Source organism: Leguminivora glycinivorella, chromosome 11 (genome assembly GCF_023078275.1).
Source record: "Leguminivora glycinivorella isolate SPB_JAAS2020 chromosome 11, LegGlyc_1.1, whole genome shotgun sequence".
In the NCBI taxonomy this organism is placed as follows: domain Eukaryota; kingdom Metazoa; phylum Arthropoda; class Insecta; order Lepidoptera; family Tortricidae; genus Leguminivora; species Leguminivora glycinivorella.
The window spans coordinates 5,768,503-5,791,680 of NC_062981.1; the positions used below are offsets into that span (position 1 = coordinate 5,768,503).

Here is a 23,178-nt window from a genome sequence, read left to right on the forward strand (position 1 = left end):
GATAATTTTGAAATTGGAATATGAAACAAATAGACAAAATTTGCAAATAATTCCTAGCCACCTCTACTGTATTGTTAACAGGGGGGGTTAACCATGACGTACTAAAGACGTTCAGTTTAGGTTGAGAGAAAGGGACACATCTATAGCAGTTACATAGCTCCGTCCCTCTCTCTCAACCTAAACTGAACGGCTTTAGCACGTCATGGTAACCCCCCTGGTCAGAATTGATAACGGCTAAAATGCGGCCAAATATGGTTTTATCGTGAGGCCCCCTTAGTTTCACTAAGATGTAGGTACCAAGAGATTCTGGTCTCAAATTGTATTGTTTAATTTCCGTGTGAAATTCCCCCAAATTTCAGATTTGCGCATTCAGCTAATCACTGTAATTTATTATCGGGCTTTATAAAGCTTTTGCTCTGTAGGAACAAATTACGGAAATGTTTAAATTATCTTACTTGGGATATTTGAGATTGGATTTCCCCTGTAATGTTAATCCCGGGTCTGAGTATTGTTTTACAGTAATAATACTATTAATTGTAAGGGAATGCTTTGATTATTTGTTACTGCTTTACAATAGGTAGGATAGGCTATTTCAGAAAATGAGACGTTGGAGGAATTGCGTAGCGGTACATATTTCGTGATTTTGCGACTATTATATAGACTGCGGGCGGGACGAAAATTTCTTCAGCCACTTTTTTACGCCTTGCGGTGGCTGCCATTCCTCAAACCACCAACGAATCGGCAGCTGACGTCGCTCGGAATGATTAACTGGGCTCGCTCGTGTAATAAATCATATACTTACATAATACCTCTATAATTACATATGCGAGCAAAAACGCTCATAAAAGATAGTAAAATTAAAAAGAGTCGTTTACGAACGTTTACGAATACCTACCCAATCCGTTTTCAATGTTGATCTTCGAACATTCCTCAATATCTCGGAGGATGTAAAAGAATTCAACAACAAGATGTTTCCTATAAGTCCATCTCATTGTGCTCTCTCAGTTCAAAGCTGAGAGCCGCCATGGGCACTCTTAATTATTCTTTGGGGTCTTTTTTCCCTGTGAGGAAAGTGTCGCCGAGTTTGTTGTTATTGAGGCCTCAGAGACGTAAGTGTTTATTATTGTATATTTTACACTAATGTTAGTAATATCTAAAAATTCCTAGATTTATAGATGCCCGTCTGACATTTGGATTAATTTTATGTAATGTAAACGAGCAGACAGGTGATGATATTTTGTGGTTTTGTGACACAGTTGGGCGTCAACCGCTGATATAGACGGCGTTCTACACTAAATGTATAAAAATTGTCCAAAAACATGTTTCATAGCTCTTTAGACATATTTTAGAGCCACTTTCATACTGAAAAATGAGTTGTACAAGTTTCTAATGGGTTGGCAACGTGCATGTGACACTCCTTGAGTTGCAGGCGTCCATAGGTTCCGGTGACCGGTTTCCATCAGGCGGACCGTATGTTTGTTTGCCACCGACGTAGTATTAATAGTTATTTGTTATACAAGGGGGCAAAGTTGTATTTTAACGCCGAGTGTGGAATTGAAAAACGAGCAAGTGAAAGGACTCTATAGTTGAACCACGAGCGAAGCGAGTGGTTCGAGAATAGAATCCTGAACTTGCGAGTTTTTTAATACACGAGAAGTAAAATACATTTGCACCCGAGTGTAACACAAAACTTTTCCCCTCACTATAGCGAGGAAAGTACAACGCAAAAAAATGCGTTTATCGCTGCTTCCAGTAGTTCCACAGGTGGTAAATCATCTTTATTACTAGATTCACCTACTCTTATCAATTTGAAAGCAGTTAATTTGACTTTATTCAAGGTCAAATTACTTTACCCACTAGTGGATAAAATGCGTTTTTACCAGCTGGTATTAAAGGACAAAACACGTGTTTCCGAGCTAGTGAGGGGAAAAAATACTTTTACATTGAATAAGTAGAAAGTTTCAGCTAGTAGTAGTGAGAAGATGAGCATCGATTAGTATTACGAAAGTGAACATTTTTAATGGAGCTCGACTTGAACCAAATATACTTTCAGGATACACCCAGCTACCCAGCAATCTACACGAGTGCATTGACCGACCATCGCCGACCGTAGTCTACCGTCCATTCGTCGTGCTGATCCTCCTTCTGCCCCTGGTGTTTTACTTCTACAGAATAAATGGGATGGAAATCAATCAGATCAAAGCTACTAGAAGGGGGTTCTTGTTGAATAATACGTATGTGGTGAAACGGACGAAAAGTAAGTTATATTTGGCTTACCGCTTCATGCGCGGATCCAGGGAGGGGGGGGGGGGTCATGGGGGTCATGACCCCCCCTGGAGCCTAGGCTGGCCATACAAATAGACCACGTGACCCCCCGGGGGGCCTGGCCCTTTACCACGTGACCCCCCCCCTGGGCACGAAGCTGAATCCGCGCTTGCCGCTTACTCTTACCTAAGCGAGTTCTTCATCCTAGCGTTTTCCCGGCCTAGCGCCAGGGTCCCGCTTCCCTGCTCAGTCTCCACTTTGCCCAGTTTTCGGCATCCTCAGGTGCGAGATTGTGTGTGGTTATACCTAAGCTAATGTAGAATAAATTTGAACTCTGCAAATTGAGCTATCAAGACTGCAGCTATAGCCAGCAAATTTTCCACCACCTTATTAGTTTAAAGGACCCTAGCGACATCTACCGCAAGAGCGTTTCATTATTTGGTAGCGGTAGATAATTCACACTCGCCCAGTAAATTGTGTCATTGCACGAATGCACGCAGGTGGAGCAGGAGTTATAGGTAAATCGTTTTCCTAAGGGAGTTATGCAATTTCAGGTACCATAATTAACTTTTTTTACATTTCACACTTTTTTTTGTTGCAAGTGCGATAAAAAAATTAACTCTTGGCGTAAGAACATTGCAAACTCGGGTCGTTAAATTACTCTCGTTTGCAATATGTAACTGCTGCCTCATGTTGCACAATGTATATACTTACTATTCTTATTCAAACAGTGCTCTAAAATAGTTTCTGATGTTTACAGGCCTTCGCGATACAACTATGGAAATATTTGATAAAGGTTATAAGCTTGTGTTGATAAATAACATATTTGTAACTTTATTATGTAAATCTCGGCATTTTTAAGGTGTTGTTACACGGGCAACACAATTGCCAGCAATTCACATACCATTGCCGCGTTTGCTCCATACTTAGTTGGTGCGTATCGTATTGAAATTGAACAAACGCGGCAATGGTGTGTGAATTGTTGCCCGTGTAACAGCACCGTTATACACATTTAATATTATTTTATAGGTGTCAGAGGTGCTAGACTGAATAAAACGATGCCGGCCGGAAATAAAACAGGTGATTATTACGAATATAACATGATTATCAATTATCATGATTTTACCAACTATTTTATATGCAAATTTGTGGTATCTAAGTACAGTCGCGTTCAGTTTTACCATAAATTAAATATAACAAAAAAAAATGTCTTGTAGCTTTCGATTATAAGTACTTGTAGATGGCGTTAAGTGTCACTTTTGACATAGATTTACGGCTCGGAATTGACACTTAATGCCAATCTACAAATAATCGATGGCAACAAGGCATTTTTTGTGGCGCCATCTATGTGTGGTGGAGTGTAAGCGCGTTCGTATGCGGTCGCATTTTAATGTATGGGATGGTATGATCTTGTTATATTTAATTTGTGGTTTTACACAGTAACTACTAGAGATCGTTATCAAGGTGCACTTTTCGTGGCAAACGGTACGGTTGGCAAAAAAAACAAATACTTACATTTAAATATTCACTTTGTTCTCGGGTCGGGAGGGACTCGGAGTGGATTTAGTTAGTAAGTAGGTTAGGTTATTCCTAGTATTATTTGTAATTTTTAATTTATTTAGTTGGTGGAATTATGTGTAATTGTTAGTAATTAAGGATTTATTGTATTAACTTTTAATTAATTGAATAAATAATTCTTTTTTAGGGTTCCGTAGTCAACTAGGAACCCTTATAGTTTCGCCATGTCTGTCTGTCCGTCCGTCCGTCCGTCCGTCCGCGGATAATCTTAGTAACCGTAAGCACTAGAAAGCTAAAATTTGGTACCAATATGTATATCAATCACGCCAACAAAGTGCAAAAATAAAAAATGGGAAAAAATGTTTTATTAGGGTACCCCCCCTACATGCAAAGTGGGGGCTGATATTTTTTTCATTCCAACCCCAACGTGTGATATATTGTTGGATAGGTATTTAAAAATGAATAAGGGTTTACTAAAATCATTTTTTGATAATATTAATAGTTTCGGAAATAATCGCTCTTAAAGGAAAAAAAAGTGCGTCCCCCCCCCTCTAACTTTTGAACCATATGTTTAAAAAATACGAAAAAAATCACCAAAGTAGAACTTTGTAAAGACTTTCTAGGAAAATTGTTTTGAACTTGATAGGTTCAGTAGTTTTTGAGAAAAATACGAAAAACTACGGAACCCTACACTGAGCGTGGCCCGACACGCTCTTGTTTTCTTTGTTCTTAACTACAAAATAAATACTTACCTTCTTAGGATTACACCTCTACGGTACAAATCCTTTTCTGATGAACTATATATTAAAAAAAAAAAAATAGGTACGTAAATGACATTAATTATGTCATAAAAATACATTACGCGAAGTGTAGACATATTATTTTAATCCAAATAATCAAATGCACTCTAGATAAAACTATCTAGAATTGTTATTCAAGTACCCAGTTCAAGTCAAAAGTAGTGCACGAAGCCAAATCTGTTGAACAAATTTTAGTTATTTATTCAATGTAATTTAGATAAATAATTATAAATATGTGTATATTTCATAATTTGTTAAGTATATAATGTTTTAAATACTTGTGTATTTGTTTTTTTGCCAACCATACTCTGCCACCAATACAGCACGCTGATAACGATCTTTAGTAACTACATAGCAGTTAAGTTACCGAAAATATCTCGAGAGGCTTTTATGCTTATATTTGTCATGGTCATGTCATAGTGTTAAAGTCGTGTTCAGATAATGATTTAAATTAATCAGTTTATTTTTCAGCTGAGTCTATTGACAGTAGCGAAGTGTTTGATGACGCAACTGAAGGTAGGTGTCATCCTCCTTGAGATAACCATAAATGTAGGTACAATCAAAAAATCCTAGACCACTGTACACCTATAACCTTTTCACAGTACTGCATGCTCAATCGCCATAAAAAAAAATATTTGTATGCCTACAGGCAAAGCATAGCGACGCTGACACAACTCCATGTAAGATCTATATGTACCTATGTTTACAAATAAAATATTTATGATTATGATTATGATTACAGTAACCGTTAAAGTGTCTTCTAAGGCATATAAAGCACGGTGTCATTAACTCGGACTCCAATGTCACAGTTTCGTTTTCTTTCAACCCCTTATTTGCCAAGAGTGGCACTGAAACTTGAGTAGTTTCATGTGATCTGCCTACCCCTTCATGGGATACAGGCGTGATTGTATGTATGTCATTAACAACTTTTTGACTTATCCGAGCGTTGGATCAGCAATGTTCCGATTATACCTAATTAGTTCTTCGGAATGTTTTTCATTTTGTCGAGAAAAATCGAGAGAATCCCCTCAAATCCCGACCTTCTTGCAAACCTACCACATAAGTACAAACCAGATATTTGTTTATGAATCCACATCACAGGGTCTAAGTGCTACGAAATTCTTTCTTTAGGACCAACCTTGACTGCCAACCGTCGTAATCTATTTGTTTTTTACAGATACGCCAACGGAAAACACTAAAATCGCAAATATAACTGGTAATTACCAAACTATTTCACTTTTATCGCTCACTGCATGTGTCACAAACAGATAGGCACCTACTCAAATTTGAGTAGGTGCCTATCTATCAGTGGCGGCTGGTGAAAATTTCTGCTAGGCAACACTGAGCAAAAAGAAACCTACCTAAACATTAGATACTTTACTCTAGTACCTAATCAATTTTAGGCAAGCCGGTGGGAATCGGCTTGTATGGACCAGCCGCTGCTGCTATCTATATATATTTAATTTGGTTCTATTGAGCTCATTCCTATTACATATCGTCACTACTTTTAAAAAAACTTGTATCTTCGTCTGTCAATGAAAAGAAGATTGTAGTAAGTATGTATGGAATGCATATAGACTTACTGCGTTTTAACTTTGAGGAACAGCGTGAGATACGAGATTTTTTCAAAGTAATGACGATATAATGAATGTCGTAAATTAGATCTGTATACGATATGGATCAGAGCTGCGTTTATATAAAAATTGGAGTCAAACCGCCGCCAGTGACTTACAGAGAAGAAACGGATTTACTATATTTTAAAACGGTGATTTTGAATAAAGAAATTAATGAACCTTTTTATTATAAAGTTTGTGTAGGGTACCGCAGTGGCCGGGTGGTCTAGTGGTAATGACGATGACGTCAACGCGTAAGCTGAAGACCCGGTTTTGATTGACGTGGTCGCTCATTTGTTTACCCACAATTTATTAAAGGAATGTAGGATGTCAATGTAGGAATTTATTTAATTAATGATATTAAATATTTCTTATGAAATTATTTAATTAATGATATTAAATATTTCAGAAATTTTGCCGCATTCTGGTCTACCAGTTTGTGAGATACAAACTTCAAATAATACAAAAGGTAAGGGAAGAGCATTTTTGCTTTAAAATGTGACTATAGACTGTCTTAGTCTACTTTGCAATCTAATAAAAAATTTAGTTAACTGTACATATAGGTACATGTAGCGCTATATTTAGTGCGATAATTTGCACTTTATGCAACTATGTCAATGCAAACGGCTAATAATTATGTACTGTAAATCGTTGTACACATGTGCGAATAGATAATTCGCAAATCGCATTAAAAATTAAAACACACTTTTCGTTCGTGTGTAATGTATCGCCACTCGATTGATATTTTTCTGCTTTCTTGAGTTTACCGCGGGACTCGGTCGATTTGTGTAATACTTAGAATGAATGTCCTAATTTTAGTATTATTATTTAATTTACTTTTTAGTACGGAACCTGACGATAAACTACAACGTGACCAAAGAACCGGCGTTCCTCCAAAACCCGCTAATAGAAATGGGGGGTTATTACAAGCCTTCTAAATGCCTGACAAGGCATAGGATTGCCATCATCGTCCCGTATAGGTAAATTACATACTTACACTCACGCTTGTATAGGGAACTTGACTGTTCTTAAAATAAAATATTTTATATCATGTACGAAATAAAGCATCAGATAATTATAAGAAAAACATGGACAGAAGTTATTTTTACATCGAATTTCTATTTAATGAGTCAGGTAGAAATACATAAAGTAACTGAATTGACCGTGACGTCACTCAATTCCATTTCATATTAATTCCATGTTAGCAAGTCATTTAAATTCGTTTTGACAGTTCGTAAAAAGAAACTGATTTGACTAGAAGGCAAGTAGCCTATTCCATTAAGGGGTTATAATTAACAATAAATTCATTCATCACACCGAAAATATTTCTATATTCTACAGTCTATTTCCTTTTTATTTCACCCTGTATAGGTAGTCTATATTACACTTCATCCACCCACCATTCGTTTCTGTTTAATATTTTCAGGCAACGTGAAAAGAATTTGGCAATATTTCTTACACACATGCACCAGTTCCTGATGAATCAGCAGATAGAATACCGGATATACGTCATCGAACAGAGTGGTACGTTTATCCATACTAATATTATAAATGGGAAAGTGTATGTTTGTCCGTCCTTCACGTCAAAATGAAGCGACGAATTGACGTGATTTTTTAAGTGGAGATATTTGAAGGGATGGAAAGTGACATAGGCTACTTTTTGTCTCTTTCTAACGCGAGCGAAGCCGCTGGCAAAAGCTACTATTTAATAATTTTATTCTTACATTCCTCTGGTAGGTACATGTACAATATTAAACATGAGCCTTGAGAGGGTGTAGCAAATTAGTTTCAATGAAAGTAGATAAGTGTGTAAATTCATGGTAGAAACAGAAAAATATTCGTTGGAAAGTCAAGAACTTCACTCATGCCGATTTTTTTAATCATACTTTATTATTATTTATGGAGTTTGTCTGAATAAGACGAATGCGTAGTTTATCGACCTAATTCCAACTTTAATATAAGTACATCAAAAACTATCTCATACGATATCGATGGAGGTTTTTTTTTCATATATTTAAAATTCGTACCGGCCCGTAAGTTTATGTAAATTCGTAGCAATTTCGAAATACAGTTCGTACTGTTCGTAGCACGTCGTAGCTGCTACGGTTCGTTTCAATATATTTATGCTACGCAGCTGGCTGCTACGTGGAAGGAAAGCGAATTAAGATATCGATGCTAGAGTACAATGCTATTCAGGCAAATGGTATTTGATTAAAATTCTAGAAATTGTTCGATATTCAAATTAATGATCGATATTTTTACGGGTAACAAAGCCCCTACCTGAGTATACGTAAATATTTTTTTTAAAGTTCTGACGTTGAAAGAAAGTTATGGTAGGGCTTCTATTGTATGTATTTACAGTACACACGGCGCTATATTCCTGCACTAGTTAGGTAATGAGCTGATTACGCAAATATGTCATTAACTGAAATGGACATAAGTATAATATATGTACTGTAAAACGTTCTACTTAATTCGCAACTCGTGTTGATTTTGAAATACTCCCTTCGGTCGTGTTTTAATTTTTCGCCACTCGTTTTAATTTCCTCATTTCCGCACTTGTGTAATTGTTTAATTTTGTCGATGTAGGTACTACTTTTATGGTATGGCATTGTACCTATTGTATTTATTGTCTACATGTACAGTACAGTGATGCATCAAGTTACATGGTGTTGGGAATAATATCTAGAGATAGTACATATTACCCTGTGAGGGCATTACAATGTCTTATACATCTATACTTATGAACTATGGTATTACATATCAATTAATTAAGGTAAATGGTTCTTTATTAATTACAAATATTATTGCTAGTCACATGCGATTGTTATTATATAGTCAATTTTTATTCATTCAATTTAAATCTTGATCATATAGGAATTCATCTATGCTATAATAGCATTTTCCCCTCACTAGCTCGGAAACACGTGTTTTGTCCTTTATACCAGCGGGTAAAAACGCATTTTATTCACTAGTGGGTAAAGTAAATTTGACCTTGAATAAAGTCAAATTAACTGCTTTAAAATTGATCAAAGTAGGTGAATCTAGTAATAAAGATGATTTACCTGTGGAACTACTGGAAGCAGTGATAAACGCATTTTTTGCGTTGTAGTTTCCTCGCTATAGTGAGGGGAAAAGTTTTGTGTTACACTCGGGTGCAAATGTATTTTACTTCTCGTGTGTTAAAAAACTCGCAAGTTCAGGATTCTATTCTCGAACATTCAACTATAGAATCCTTTCACTTGCTCGATTTTCAATTCCACACTCGGCGTTAAAATACAACTTTGCCCCCTTGTATAACAAATAACTATTTTCAATCAGTAAGTTTACTAGCTTTTTTTTTTAATACACTGTCTTTGATCTCTTATTATGAAATAACACATTGAAAATCTGTTTTACCTACAGGAACAGAGAAATTCAACAAAGGCCGCGTACTCAACGCCGGTTTCGACCAGATCAAGGATTATTGGGAGTGCTTCATATTCCACGACGTAGACCTGCTACCGCTGGACCCCGGGATCCTGTACACCTGCCCCAAGTATCCGAGGCACATGAGCACCACGGTGTATGAGGACAATGAGTAGGTTTCTAAGCTTCCTGAAGTTATAAACTGAAATAAATAAGCGTGCTCCACCGTAGACCGCATCATCACTTACCATCAGGCCCCGTAGCCGAATGGCATTTCTCCGACGCCAAACGAAAGCGATACGCCGCTGGTTCTGTCGCGCCAATACGCAAGCGCGATAGAGATAGATATCTACTAGCGCTTCGTTTCGTGAGCGTTTCGTGAGCGTTTGTGCCATTCGGCTAGCCACCCTGGTGTGATCGTGGTCAAACGTCTACCTATCCGTACTAAAAAAAAAAGTCATATACAAAGAAAACTGTGTGGTGACGGGTTAAGAATTTCACCACTCCCTTTCTTCCCGTGGGTGTCCTAGAAGGCGACTATGGGATATGGGTCAAATTGTGGCGTGGGCGAGAGGCTGGCAACCTGTCACTGCAATGCCACAGTTTCGTTTTCTTTCAACCCCTTATTTGCCAAGAGTGGCACTGAAGCTTTATTAGTTTCATGTGCTCTGCCTACTCCTTTACAAAGAAAAAGTGACCAAGGCCTCCAAGTGTTCAAAGCTGGATTCGTACCAGCGTCCTCCGTTATCGCGACGGGTGCCTGAACCACTCGGCCTTCGGACACGGTGACAAGGGTCGAAATTTTCAAGTATATGACACAATCACCGAAGGCTTATGGCGCCCCCCGCCATCTCTGAGGTCGTCTGTTCCTGAAGTTCTTACCTAGGCCACAGTAAAGAGTACTATCGTACAGTCAGCAGCAGAAGTTGCGTAGCGGGCAAGGTGTTCAAAATGAACTTGACACGATCTTATGACGGAACTTCTGCTGCTGACTGTACAGTATGGCCACTCTCGCTCCCCTCTGAAAGTGCCGCTCACCCACTCTCGGTTATCTCACAGTTACCGCCTATCCAAAACGCGACCAGTTGATCTGTCATATCTCACTCATACAAGCATGGTACGCGTTTATCTATACGAGCTTAGACTGTGAGCGTAGGAAAGGAACGCGGCTCTTTCATATATTTGATTGCCAGATAGAGTACTAGCACACCTCGGACAATCTAGGACATATATCTACTGTAAGATACTGGACTGCCTATTCTGTTCTTAACCAGATCTATAGTCCCGTCTGGCAGAAAGCATGAAACTTGGCATGTATACAGCTTATAGGGTTATAAGAAAAAATAGAAGTAGAAACACGCCGAGCTGTCAATGTTTCCCCTCCTTCCCCCCACTTTTGTATCCCTGTTTTCAGTTTTTTTATATTTCCATGAAAACCGTAAAAGCTACAATAATAACGTCTAAGAGAAGTATATTCTGTATAAAATTCTCTACAATATTGTCTTTGGGAGTATATATTTACAACTTATAATTTTCAAAGTATGCTCATTTTCCCTTTGCCATATTTGTGTTTGGTGACCAGTAGGATAAGTAAGGCCAGCGACTTTGCACGTTTGGCTGTGGCGATGCTGCTTGGCAAAATTGTTTCTTGGGTCAAACTGATCCGATTTAGCCCAATAGTCATGAAATCGCACGTGACTACTCCCCACAAAGAGAAGGGGAAGGGGCCGGTTCCCTCGATGAAATCTATGTGTCGGCGGCCGAACGAAGAATCCGCCAGATCACGAGATTCCTAGGCATATCGTGAAACGGCGCCAAATCATGATTTGGCTTAGTAACATTCGCCATATCGTTCAAAACTCACCGTTTAACGACTATCCCAGTGACGTTTAAGCAGATCATTAAATTCCTAGGCATTTCATGAAACGCCGCCATTTCGTGATTTAACCAAGTAAAACCCGCCAGTGGCATTTAGGCAGATCATGTGATTCCTAGGCATATCATGATACGCCGCCATATCGTTCAATACTTAAGTAGGGTTCCAAAATTGAATTAAAAAATGCAAAAAACCATAATAAGTACAATATTTAACTAAATACTTTGTATTTTACAAATAAAATGAAAGGAGACTTGTTATTATTACCTAATTGGAACAAATATTAAATTAACCTTTTCAATAATTTTGTTAAAACTATCGTGAGACATATTAAATCCATACTAATGCAATGGGAAAGTGTGTGTCTGTTTGTTTGTGCGTCGACAAAACGGAGCGACGGATTGAGGTGTTTTTTTAAGTGGAGATTGTTGAAGGGATGGAGAGTGACGTAGCGTAGGCTACCCCACTTCACTAAAATGGGGGGTGGAATTTTGTATGGAGCATGCCGAATATTTGGATTTTTCACTTGATAAACAAACACGGCCGCCATCCGCGCCATCGCATACGCAGCTCCACCAATGGCCAAGAAAGAAACTATTCTACAAAGTGCCCGCTATAGAGCTAGGAATATCGACGAATGCGTTGCTCTAATCGATCTGCCGTGTTGTTTATCAGGCACATCGTGATATGCCTGGGCAAATTTTAGGCATTTCATGATTTGGCGCCGTTTCACGATATGCCTAGGAATCTCGTGATCTGGCGGATTTTACGATCGGCCGCCGACATATGATACTTCTTCTTGCTCTTAGCGACTAGGGCAAATCGTATATCGAGGGTTTACTGGTGAAACCCGATAAGTTGAGCAAACTGGTTTTTGATATTCGAACTATGTGCAATTTCCACAATGTTGTTATTTCAAGGACAAATTATCGGGTTTCACCAGGAAACCCTCGATATCATTTCCGTGTAAATGTAGGGACGTGTTAATCGTTTCTGAAAAAATCGTTGCACCTTTTCATAGAAAAATAACGATTTTATAACATTACACGGAAGTGATATACGATTTGCCCTAGTCGCTAAGAGCAAGAAGAAGTATTGCATAGATTACATCGAGGGAACCGGCCCCTTCCCCTTCTCTTTGTGGGGAGTAGTCACGTGCTATTTCATATACATATATATTCATATACATAAGCTATATACATGCCAATAAATTTCATGCTTTCTGCCAGACGGGACTATACATTCATACTAATTATCCGTTAACGCCCCGCACTATGTAGCTTGACATAAGGTAACGGCGGCTATCAACGCGGGTATCGAAATCGACGTCCATTACCGCCGCATTTGCAAATACGCATTTTATAGGCAAACCGACCAATTTCTTAAAAGAAGTTACTCACACAAAGGAAGCCTGTTTAGTTGACTAACGCACATATAGGCGATAAAGAGTGTGAATGAAAGAAGACGCTCGCTATTTGACAGTTTTTGCCACGGGGCTGCGAGAAGAGGTTGTGTCATACTGACGTGTGACGCTAAACCTAAGTGAACTCCAATCTCATTTAGTAGTTTACGTAATAATTATGGCAAACAGGTGAAAGTTATGCATTTCAAATTATTGTTTATAGTTTTCTACATGACTTCTGAGTACTTTTTACGTATTGTTTAGCCTGGAAATGTGTTTAAAGTGGAAATTAAAAGACAGCGGTGAAAGGCGCCATTTCGTGAGTAGATTCTATTACTGTGGTATACCACGGTAATAGTTAAAGTAGTGATATTAGTTCTTTTTGCTTTATTTTAAGTATATGTGATCAGTTATATAATGTCTTACAGTTGTTTCAATCTTGATCTATTCACGCTATCAAAGAACTATTTACGCGGTATGAAAATTATTCAACAAAACCTTAATTTTTAGCAAAAACTTCATGACTGATTTCGTAGTTTCTATGAAAACCGTTAATTTGTCAATTTTTTTAAACATTGACATAAAGTCTGATGCTTACTTGCCAGTTATGTAAACTTGGTTTTAATATAAGGTTGCAATATTTTATTTTGATTTGTAATGAAAATACATCTGTATGACTTTGTTTTTATGGGTCGGAATTAGATTTTATAATACTCCAATTTATGCCTATTACCGATGGTACGATCAGATAACCCTCGGTAATAGAATATATAAGAATCTATTACCGATCCATGCAATATTTGTTTGGGTCGGTAATGGGTTCCTATAGAAGTATCTATTACCGAGCGACATATTAGTCTTGTATCAAAATATGACATTTAGTGTACCGTAAGTACAGATTTCTTAGGTGAAACTGAGTCTTCTGTGGGTATTCATAAAGGAGGATAGTATAGGTATATGTATTTGTCATAATTTGTATATTCAACCGTCGGTATTAAGCTCCGAATTTTGAGATGGGTTTCTATTTACCGATGGCAGAAAAACACTGTCATTCATACCCTCGGTAATGAAATCTCAATTCGCGTTAATAGAACTGCAACCTGTTCATTACCACGGTAATAGAAAATTTAGGTATGTTGGCTTCAGTAATCATTTTATGACATATAATAAACTAAAATGATCCTAAAACTCTTCAAAACTAATAGTTCAATAAATACTCTTCCATAAAAAAAATATTTGTGGTCGTTAATGAGCTTTGATACCCTTAATTTTTTGGTATCTTTTGAAATCTGCCTTAAGTACCACGTTAATAGGCGCCATTACCTTATTTTTTTGCAGAATCGTGAAGTTTACCGACTTCTTCGGCGGTGTAACAGCGATGAAGGATGATCATTTTCTGCTCGTGAACGGTTACTCCAACAGATACTGGGGGTGGGGAGGGGAGGACAACGACATGTATTGGAGGTACCGATAACACTTGTTACGAAAACGTTTACCTTCATGCAGGAGGAATTAATAGTTATTTGTTATACAAGGGTGCAAAGTTGTATTTTAACGCCGAGTGTGGAATTGAAAAACGAGCAGGTGAAAGGATTCTATAATTGAACCACGAGCGAAGCGAGTGGTTCGAGATTAGAATCCTGAACTTGCGAGTTTTTAACACACGAGAAGTAAAATACATTTGCACCCGAGTGTAACACAAAACTTTTCCCCTCACTATAGCGAGGAAAGTGAAACGCAAAAAAAAAAACGCGTTTATCACTGCTTTCAGTAGTTTCACAGGTGACAAAACATCGTCATCACTAGATTCACTCATTTTTATCAATTTTAAAGCAGTAAAAATGACTATATTCAAGGTCAAATTACTTTATCCACTAGTGGATAAAATCCGTTTTTACCCGCTGATGACCCGGTATTAAAGGACAAAACACGTGTTTCCGAGCTAGTGAGGGGAAAAATAAATGATACCAAGGATGATAAACTGAAATAGATACCATACACTAAAGAAAAAGCGATCAAGCGGTGGCGAAGCCGGGAATCGAACCCGGGTCTCCAGCTAACGCGGCTGACGTGATAAATCGCTACACCACCACGACCGCCGAGATTTCCGTCGAAATTTTTCTAGTGTATCTGGAGGCTAGGTGCCTTTGATCAACTCTAAGGACGAGCAATTTGTGCTTGCACCTCCAGCACGGGAAGCATGGTCGCGCGATAGACGATAAAATAGCAGGCCGTCCCTATCGCACTATTTATAAGTGCGATAGGGACGGCCTGATATTTTATCGTCTATCGCGCGACCATGCTTCCCGTGCTGTATGAATCCTTTTGCAATACCAAGGATGATTTACATAGGATTGACCCGATTGACAATCTTCAATACAAAGAATCGTACCTCAATTTTTAGCGCCACCTATTAAGTACTATCGTAACTACCATAGGTGGGCATTAACTCGTTAATCCGTTAATCGTTAATTAACGAAGTTAATATTTCGATTAACGGATTAACTTTTAAGTTAACTTGAAAAAATGTTAACGGACTCGTTAACTTCCGTTAAATTTCTCCGAGTCCGTTAATCGTTAATCTAGTAGAGCTCAGGCGCCATCTGCGCTGCGAAAAACACGTTCTGAACGCTACTATAAAAGCCCGAAGTACGGCAAATCCTATGAGTTGCCGGTAAATCCTAGGTTTTACCGATGTCGATTGCTAAAAGTCCGAAATATTACCTAAAAAAGTATTCTTCACGTGGATTTGCTTTTACTAACTTTGATTCGGTGAATCCTAAGCTTTACCATGGCGACTGTTGTAGTGATAGGGTAGCAAATTCGAGCCCTATTTACGACCACATTCGCTTCCCTAGCCTCTACCGCCCAAAGTGCCACAACAGTCCGGTCACCGCCAGCATCTCTCCTGACACAGCTCTTGGCAGTAGCTCAGCCGATCACTGCCTTCCACGTGCAGCCTAGAGTTCAATAGGCTAGCTGTACTTCGGCCTTTTACAGAAATATAATACGTTATAGTGGATACTGATGCAACTAAATTTTTAAAGAAAACTCCTTTTTTTTTCACGTGTTAACGGATTAACGATTAACTTTAACTTACGTTAAATTTGTCGAAATGTATCGCTTTAACGATTAACGAAGTTAACTTTTTTAGTAACGGATTAGCGATTAACGAAGTTAACTATTTGATTAACGGTGCCCAGCTATGGTAACTACATTGATGATGCCTACAAATTTATTTTTTCAAAATGTGTATTCACATTTGTTTGTTTGAACCACGGCTCTTACCAATGAGTTTTTCGGAACATATGTGAGAAATGCCATTTTATATTTGCCTGTTGGTTTTCGGTGAAGGAAAAAGCTTTTCCGAAAAACATCGTGAGGAAACCGGACTAATCCCCATAATTGCGTTTTCACATTATCCGATCCGATATTGGATGTAGGTCCGTCACCCCATTACATTGAACCCGCCATCTTTGATTTTTCCTTTGAAATCCTTCCGACATCCGATTTCGGTTCGGATAATGTGATAACGCATTGTATTAACGTAAATTATTGAATGATAGAATTATCTGAATTACTAAATTATTTGAATGTGTCAAATTAAAATAATAATATTTTAAATAGTTAATTAATTATATTGACCAGATAAATTGTAGCATGTTATTATTTAAGTCTGCAAAAAATAAAAGGCTTTTTTTTTTTTTTATTTATTTATTTTATTAATGTGATAACGCACTAAGGCCTAGTTATCCTTCAGGATGGAACGACGCTTTCGTAAAACTAGTTCCTGGGGTTAGTTGTTAAAGCGGACCGCAGGCTGCCATGAGTTGTGGCAAATGCCAAGATAATGCAAGAAGGATGATGGATGATGGTGTTAAAAATTTGAAAATATTGTTATGAATTCGGTTCAATCATCATTGCCGGACCATTTTAATTCACGTTACCTTAGGGACCATCCAGACACAGGTGACGCATGTCCTGAGACGTGGAACGGACGTCGGTGCCACGCCGCCCGAATGTTATTTAAAAAACGTCTCCTCAGTACATTTTGTATAGGAAGGACGTAAGACGCGCCCCCAGGCGACGCGGAGCGCGTCTTACGTCCTTCCTATACCGTCCGTCCGTTCCGCGTTTTTAAACATGCGTCACCTGTGTGTGGGTTGCCGCTTATACAATATTCATTATATTTTCAGGATACGTCTAGCGAAATTGCCTATAATGAGATATAATAAGAACATAGCGCGCTATTTAATGTTGCCACACTACTTAGCAGAAAGAAATGAGCACAGGTAAATCATAAATTCATATAACATTCAACCGTGGCAAATGCCGGGATAACGCAAGGACGATGATGATAATGATACAACCTTCCACCCCCCCATTTTAGGGTATTAAAAGAGACAAAAAGTAGCCTATATCACTCTCCATCCCTTCAACTAACTCCACTTAAAAAATCACGTCAATTCGGCGCTCCGCTTTACCGGGATGTGGGGGATAGACTGACATAAATAAACAGATATACACACTTTCCCGTTTATAATATTAATATAGTAATTATTCCTCTTATTTCCAGATACGACATACTAAACAAGTATGGAATGTCGCGAGCGCGACATATAGAAAATGGGCTATCCAGTCTCAAGTACACAGTAGTGTTTAAGAAGTCATATCCTCTATTCTCACACATTGTGGTTGACGTCAATCCGTATAAAGATCCTGTTGATTAAAACGTTTTTATTAGATTTTATTTAGTTTTACTTGTCCCGTTTGTATGTACATACATACATACATACAATCACGCCTGTATCCCATAAAGCTTCAGTGCCACTCTTGGCAAAGGGGTTGAAAGAAAACGAAACTGTGACATTGCAGTGACAGGTTGCCAGCCTCTCGCCTACGCCACAATTTAACCCATATCCCACAGTCGCCTTCTACGACACCCACGAGAAGAAAGGGGGTGGTGAAATTCTTAACCCGTCACCACACAGTTTGCATGTATCTGTAGGTAAGTATCTAAGTACCTATATATTTACTAACTAGGTTTTGCCCTCGGCTTCGCTCGCGTTAGGAAGAGACAAAAGTAGCCTGATGACACTCTTCATCCCTTCAACTATCTCCACCTAAAAATCACGTTGATTCGTCGCTCCGTTTTGCCGTGAAAGACGGACAAACAAACAGACACACATATCACACACTTTCCCATTTATAATATTACTAGCTTCTGCCCGCGGCTTCGCTCGCGTTAAATTCGAAAATCGCGGAATGCTCCATACCTCATTTCAAAAAAGTGGGGGGAAAGAAAGGGACAAAAAGTTGCCTATGTCACTCTCCATCCCTTCAACTATCTCCATTTAAAAAATCACGACGATTCGTCGCTCCGTTTTGCCGTGAAAGACGGACAAACAAACAGACACACACACTTTCCCATTTATAATATTAGTATGGATATATATATAGTCCTCCACATCGATTTCGATGACGGCGACCTCAGCAGTCAAGAGTTTTCCCTCTTGTGAGCTCTTATAATATTAGTATGGATAACATTTAATAACTCAGCAGTTCTCAAAAAGTTTGTACAAAAATATTAAGGAAAAAGTTAAATTTGTTTTTATTAACCCCCGACGCAAAAACGACGTTGTTATAAGTTTGACGTGTCTGTCTGTCTGTTTGTCTGTCTGTCTGTCTGTCTGTGTGTGTGTGTGTGTGTCTGTCTGTGGCATCGTAGCTCCCGAACGGATGAACCGATTTAGATTTCGATTTTTTGTCTGAAAGCTGAGTTAGCCGGGAGTGTTCTTAGCCATGTTTCATGAAAATCGGTCTACTATGTCGCAGTCGGGGGTTTTTCAAAATTTTAATTTCGACGAAATCGGTTCGACATCCAATATCGGACCGATATCCCACACATTACAGGCGCCATCTTGGATTTTTTCTATTGAAATCCTTCCGACATCCGATATCGGATCGGATAATGTGAAAACGTTTTCTCCACTCGACCCTGTTGTCGGCAAATGTAATGTTACGCAAATAAAATGATTACAGCTTGACACTGTATCAACAGTAATACATACGAGTACATACATACATTACATACAATACAATCATGCCTGTATCCCATGAAGGGGTAGGCAAAGCACATGAAACTACTCAAGTTCCAGTGCCACTTTTGGCAAATAAGGGGTTGAATGAAAACGAAATTGTGACATTGACAGGTTGCCACTGTTGCCAGCCTCTCGCCTACGCCACAATTTAACCCATATCCCACAGTCGCCTTCTACGACACCCACGGGAAGAAAGGGGGTGATGAAATTCTTAACCCGTCACCACACGGCATACTATAAGGGCCCGCGCACACGGAGGCAACAGTTGCTCGGCGACTTTCGTATTTGTATGAAAAGTTGCGTCGCCTCGTGTGCGCACTTTTATATTAGGCCATGGTCGCGACAAAAAAGTCGCCGGCAACAGTTGCCCGTGTGCGCGGGCCCTAATACGACTAATATGATATTATTATACGAATACATAGGTATTTTAATCCATACCACATGCCGGTTAATTCAATACGATGTGCCGGGAATCCTATTATTGACTGAACAATTTACATTTCGATTTTAGTAATAACGTTATCTGCTGTTACCAATGTCGATTTAATTAATTTCTGTTGAAGTTGCTATTTTCAATTATGGTGGCAAATAAGCGTATGGTCGAATTGGTCGACTTGAACAATATGGAGGCACACTGACATTTTATCCCGCCAGGCGGCGCCTGTGCAAGTGTCTAGGCATGCCACTGTCATCCAAATGTGAGAGAGAGAGAAAACAAATATCTTCTTCTCGCTCTCACGTAACTTCTTTATTTATTTAAACTTTATTGCACAATATAACAAATAAAGTACAAATGGCGGAATTAATGCCTAAAGACATTCTCTACCAGTCAACCAACAGGCTAAACAGAAAGAGTAGTGGGTGCAGGCTGAAAAAAATAAGTAACTGAAAATGAAACATAATTGTAGCAAATAATACATTTTTTTTTATCTGTGTAATGGACTAATAAGGTGGTGCCATCTCTCGTAACCTTTGAGTGTGCCTCCTCATTTGAATCCTAGGCCAATCTAAAACCCTGTCTTATTGACACCGTGCTTTGTTTGCCATATAATTTTGACGTTTACTAAGTATGAAAAGGTTCTACAGCAGCCTAGAATTCTAATTGGTTGACTATACCTGAGCCTGATTAGTTTATGCTTTTTCACCACACCAACTGATAAAGGCGTTCTTTGATATTCGAAAACAGATAGCAAAATTGCATTTTTTCCACAAGAGTGCAAAGTAATTTACACGTCATATTTTCATAGTGTTGGTGTGGTGAAAAATTTTGTGTTTCACTCGGTGGCAAAATTTGTTTAACCTTCGTCCTTGATACCCTCGCAACGCTCAAGATTCCACTTTTTGAACCACTCGCTACGCTCGCGGTTCAATATCGGAATCTTTCGCTTGCTCGGGTATCAATATCAATATTGGCACGTGCGATTAAACAACAGCTTTGCCCCCTTGTAAAACAAATAACTAATGTGTCCTTACGGCATGTTCACATATTTTTTGTGCTTATTCATTGTATGGAGAAATGATCAACTCCCCGAAATGGTTACTATGGTTAGATACGTATTAGAACTATTTAGAATTAAATTACATACCTTATCAAGTAACGTGTTTTTAAAAATGTCAAAAACTCATGAGTCATGAATCTCATGATAGAGCATATACCTAAAAGCCAGTGTGCTTCCATTCAACTGGCGACTTCGTGACCTTCCTGTAACGCCGTGTCTTGCGTGGGCGACGGTCGCGCGACCGTCGCCGTCGCGTCTCATACTTCCATATCGATAAGGTTTGATTTCGTATGCGTCGCATCGCCGTCGCCCACGCAAGCCACGGCGTAAGCCTCAAGTGCCTCAACTGTTTGTTCCTTATTCCCTTTACGGTGCAACGGTGACGGTGCTGACAGTGGGTTCAGTTTTAATTACATTTTATAACAAAAAAACTATACGTGTTTTAACTTTAATCCTTTCAGTGAGATGTCAGATAGAATACCCGGGTAAAAGTTTGAAATTATAAGAAGCATCCTATATTTCTCGGACGCAAGATCACAGAATATCACAGACCTATAATATATTTTCTCATTGCAGAATATAATAATTAATAAGTACAAGCGGAAGTATTAAGAATCGTACCTCAATTCAAGCTCCACCATTCCGATCCTCACTGACATTAAAAGATTATCAAAAAGTTTTTTTGTTGCTTCGGAGCTTTTGTCACATTTAAACCGTGCTTGAAACGGAACGCAATGATTCAATGTTGCCACACTGATATTTTTCCTGGAATTTATGAAAATATACATTGCGATTGTTATTGCTTGGATGCTTGGCTCTGTCTGTATCACTCAAAAAATTGGAAGTAGGTAAGGTAAAAGTACCAGTGCTCGACACGCTAATGCCCAATAGAATAGATAACATCCTTCTCTATCAATTTTTACAATGACTTAAGATTTCAAGCGGTATCTACTAGGGTGTGCAAACCGGTTAACCGGTTAACCGAAAAACCGGTTAACCGAGACTTTTTAGCCTCTGTTAAAAACCGGTTTTTATAGTCTCTAACCGGTTAATAACCGAAACTGTATTTATTTCTCAAAATTTGGAAAATTAGGCATTAAAAGGTTCAAAAATACGTAATTATTTAATGTTTTGTAATAATAAAGATTTATTCATTACTTTTCATTGACAACATTATTATCTGTAATTATTTTATTTTAAAAATTAGTCCCGAGTCTACTCAATTATACATTTTATACAATACAGTAGAGTCCGGTTAGTATATTACGACTCCGCATAGACCTAACGTCCAACCTCTTACAACGACATAAGCACAGGTATTTATTTGGTTTACGTATGTGATAGTATGAAAGTACATCCGTTTATTACGACTCCGATTTTAACGACCAGCCGCTTTTTACGACACATTTTACACAGAATCCGTCCGTCAAGTCCCGTTGCAACGACGAGCGACAACGTTTTTAGTTTTACTAGTAGGTAAATTGAGGAAACAAAGCTATTTCCACCCGAGCACGGCCCCCTGTCTTGCCTACAACAAGTAGCAAGATTACATTGTGGCCATGTAACTTTTTGGAGTATTGCTTTTAAAATTTTAACAATTTGTTCGCCTCGGGTCTAATCTTATAAGCTAAATAGAACCCAATTTGTATTTTTCGATTGCGTATAAACTAGCTTTACTTACAAATGATGAGCAAGCACGCATACTAAAAAGGACTTTTCTAACTAAACAAGTCACAATAAAATAAGGTATTAATACTATGATAATAATACCCTGTAAATAAACCTATTGATTGAAATGTTTTAGTAATAGAGATGTAGATATTACTTTTAATTAAAAGAAATGAAATTCGTTTTGTACGACATCCGGTTAGTACGACGTAATATCAGCGGTCCCTGGAGCGTCGTTGTAACCGGAGTCTACCGTATATTTCAAACTATATTTTTTTTAAAGAAAGGTAAAATGGATATCTTGGTTTTCTTACATCAATTGCTTGTATTACTAGGGGCTCTGGGAGCTGTAGACCTTCGCGACAATCGCGACATGCCTAGAAAACGCAAAACTGACGAATCACATTCAAACCACACAAGCCTTTTTTAGCAATTTCCGCATTTACCAAATTTCCAAAAACTGGATAAAAATGATCTTCATCGTGCAAGTAATACCTGCTACAATATCATCTACATCAGAATTCTTAAAGGTAATGGTAATTATTGCGTAGTACCGCCATCGCCATTTACTGAAAATCCTCAAAACCGGTTAATAACCGGTTAACCGGTTTTGAAGGAAAAGTCTCGGTTATTAACCGGTTTTTGCATACCCTAGTATCTACTAGGACACTGCCGAGCACTTGTAGACCAGGTACTTTTATTTACTTTACTGGCACTATAAAATTATGCAATAAGGCATTATGGTTAAGGCATCTATGGACGTATAAAATATTTCTCAGTTTATTTTACTACGTATACATGTATATTGGTGATATGACAAGCAGGGCACGTAGGTATACATAATTTCTACGGAACTTCTCCGGTTCGGAGAGATTTTGTAATAAACTAATAACTGCACATATTGTACGCAAGGCAAAAAAGTGCAAGTAATGAATGCAACGTCACGATTGACTTAAAATATTTAATTTGTTGTATGATTTTAGTTATGATACATACATTTATATTTATATATTTATATTTATAAAGAT

At 38.2% G+C, this 23,178-nt stretch overlaps 1 protein-coding gene across 1 annotated transcript; it reads left to right on the forward strand.

Moving 5' to 3' along the window:
- Positions 1-983: 983 nt before the first annotated feature.
- LOC125231316 (beta-1,4-galactosyltransferase 4-like) lies at positions 984-17,612 on the forward strand. The gene is made up of 13 exons (XM_048136757.1): positions 984-1,109; positions 2,054-2,257; positions 3,026-3,061; positions 3,295-3,345; positions 5,055-5,099; positions 5,761-5,799; positions 6,606-6,665; positions 7,041-7,176; positions 7,623-7,720; positions 9,602-9,776; positions 14,221-14,346; positions 17,079-17,174; positions 17,459-17,612. The coding sequence occupies exons 1-13, from the start codon at positions 1,025-1,027 to the stop codon at positions 17,610-17,612; spliced, it is 1,305 nt and encodes a 434-aa protein (XP_047992714.1). The 5' UTR covers positions 984-1,024.
- Positions 17,613-23,178: the final 5,566 nt, after the last annotated feature.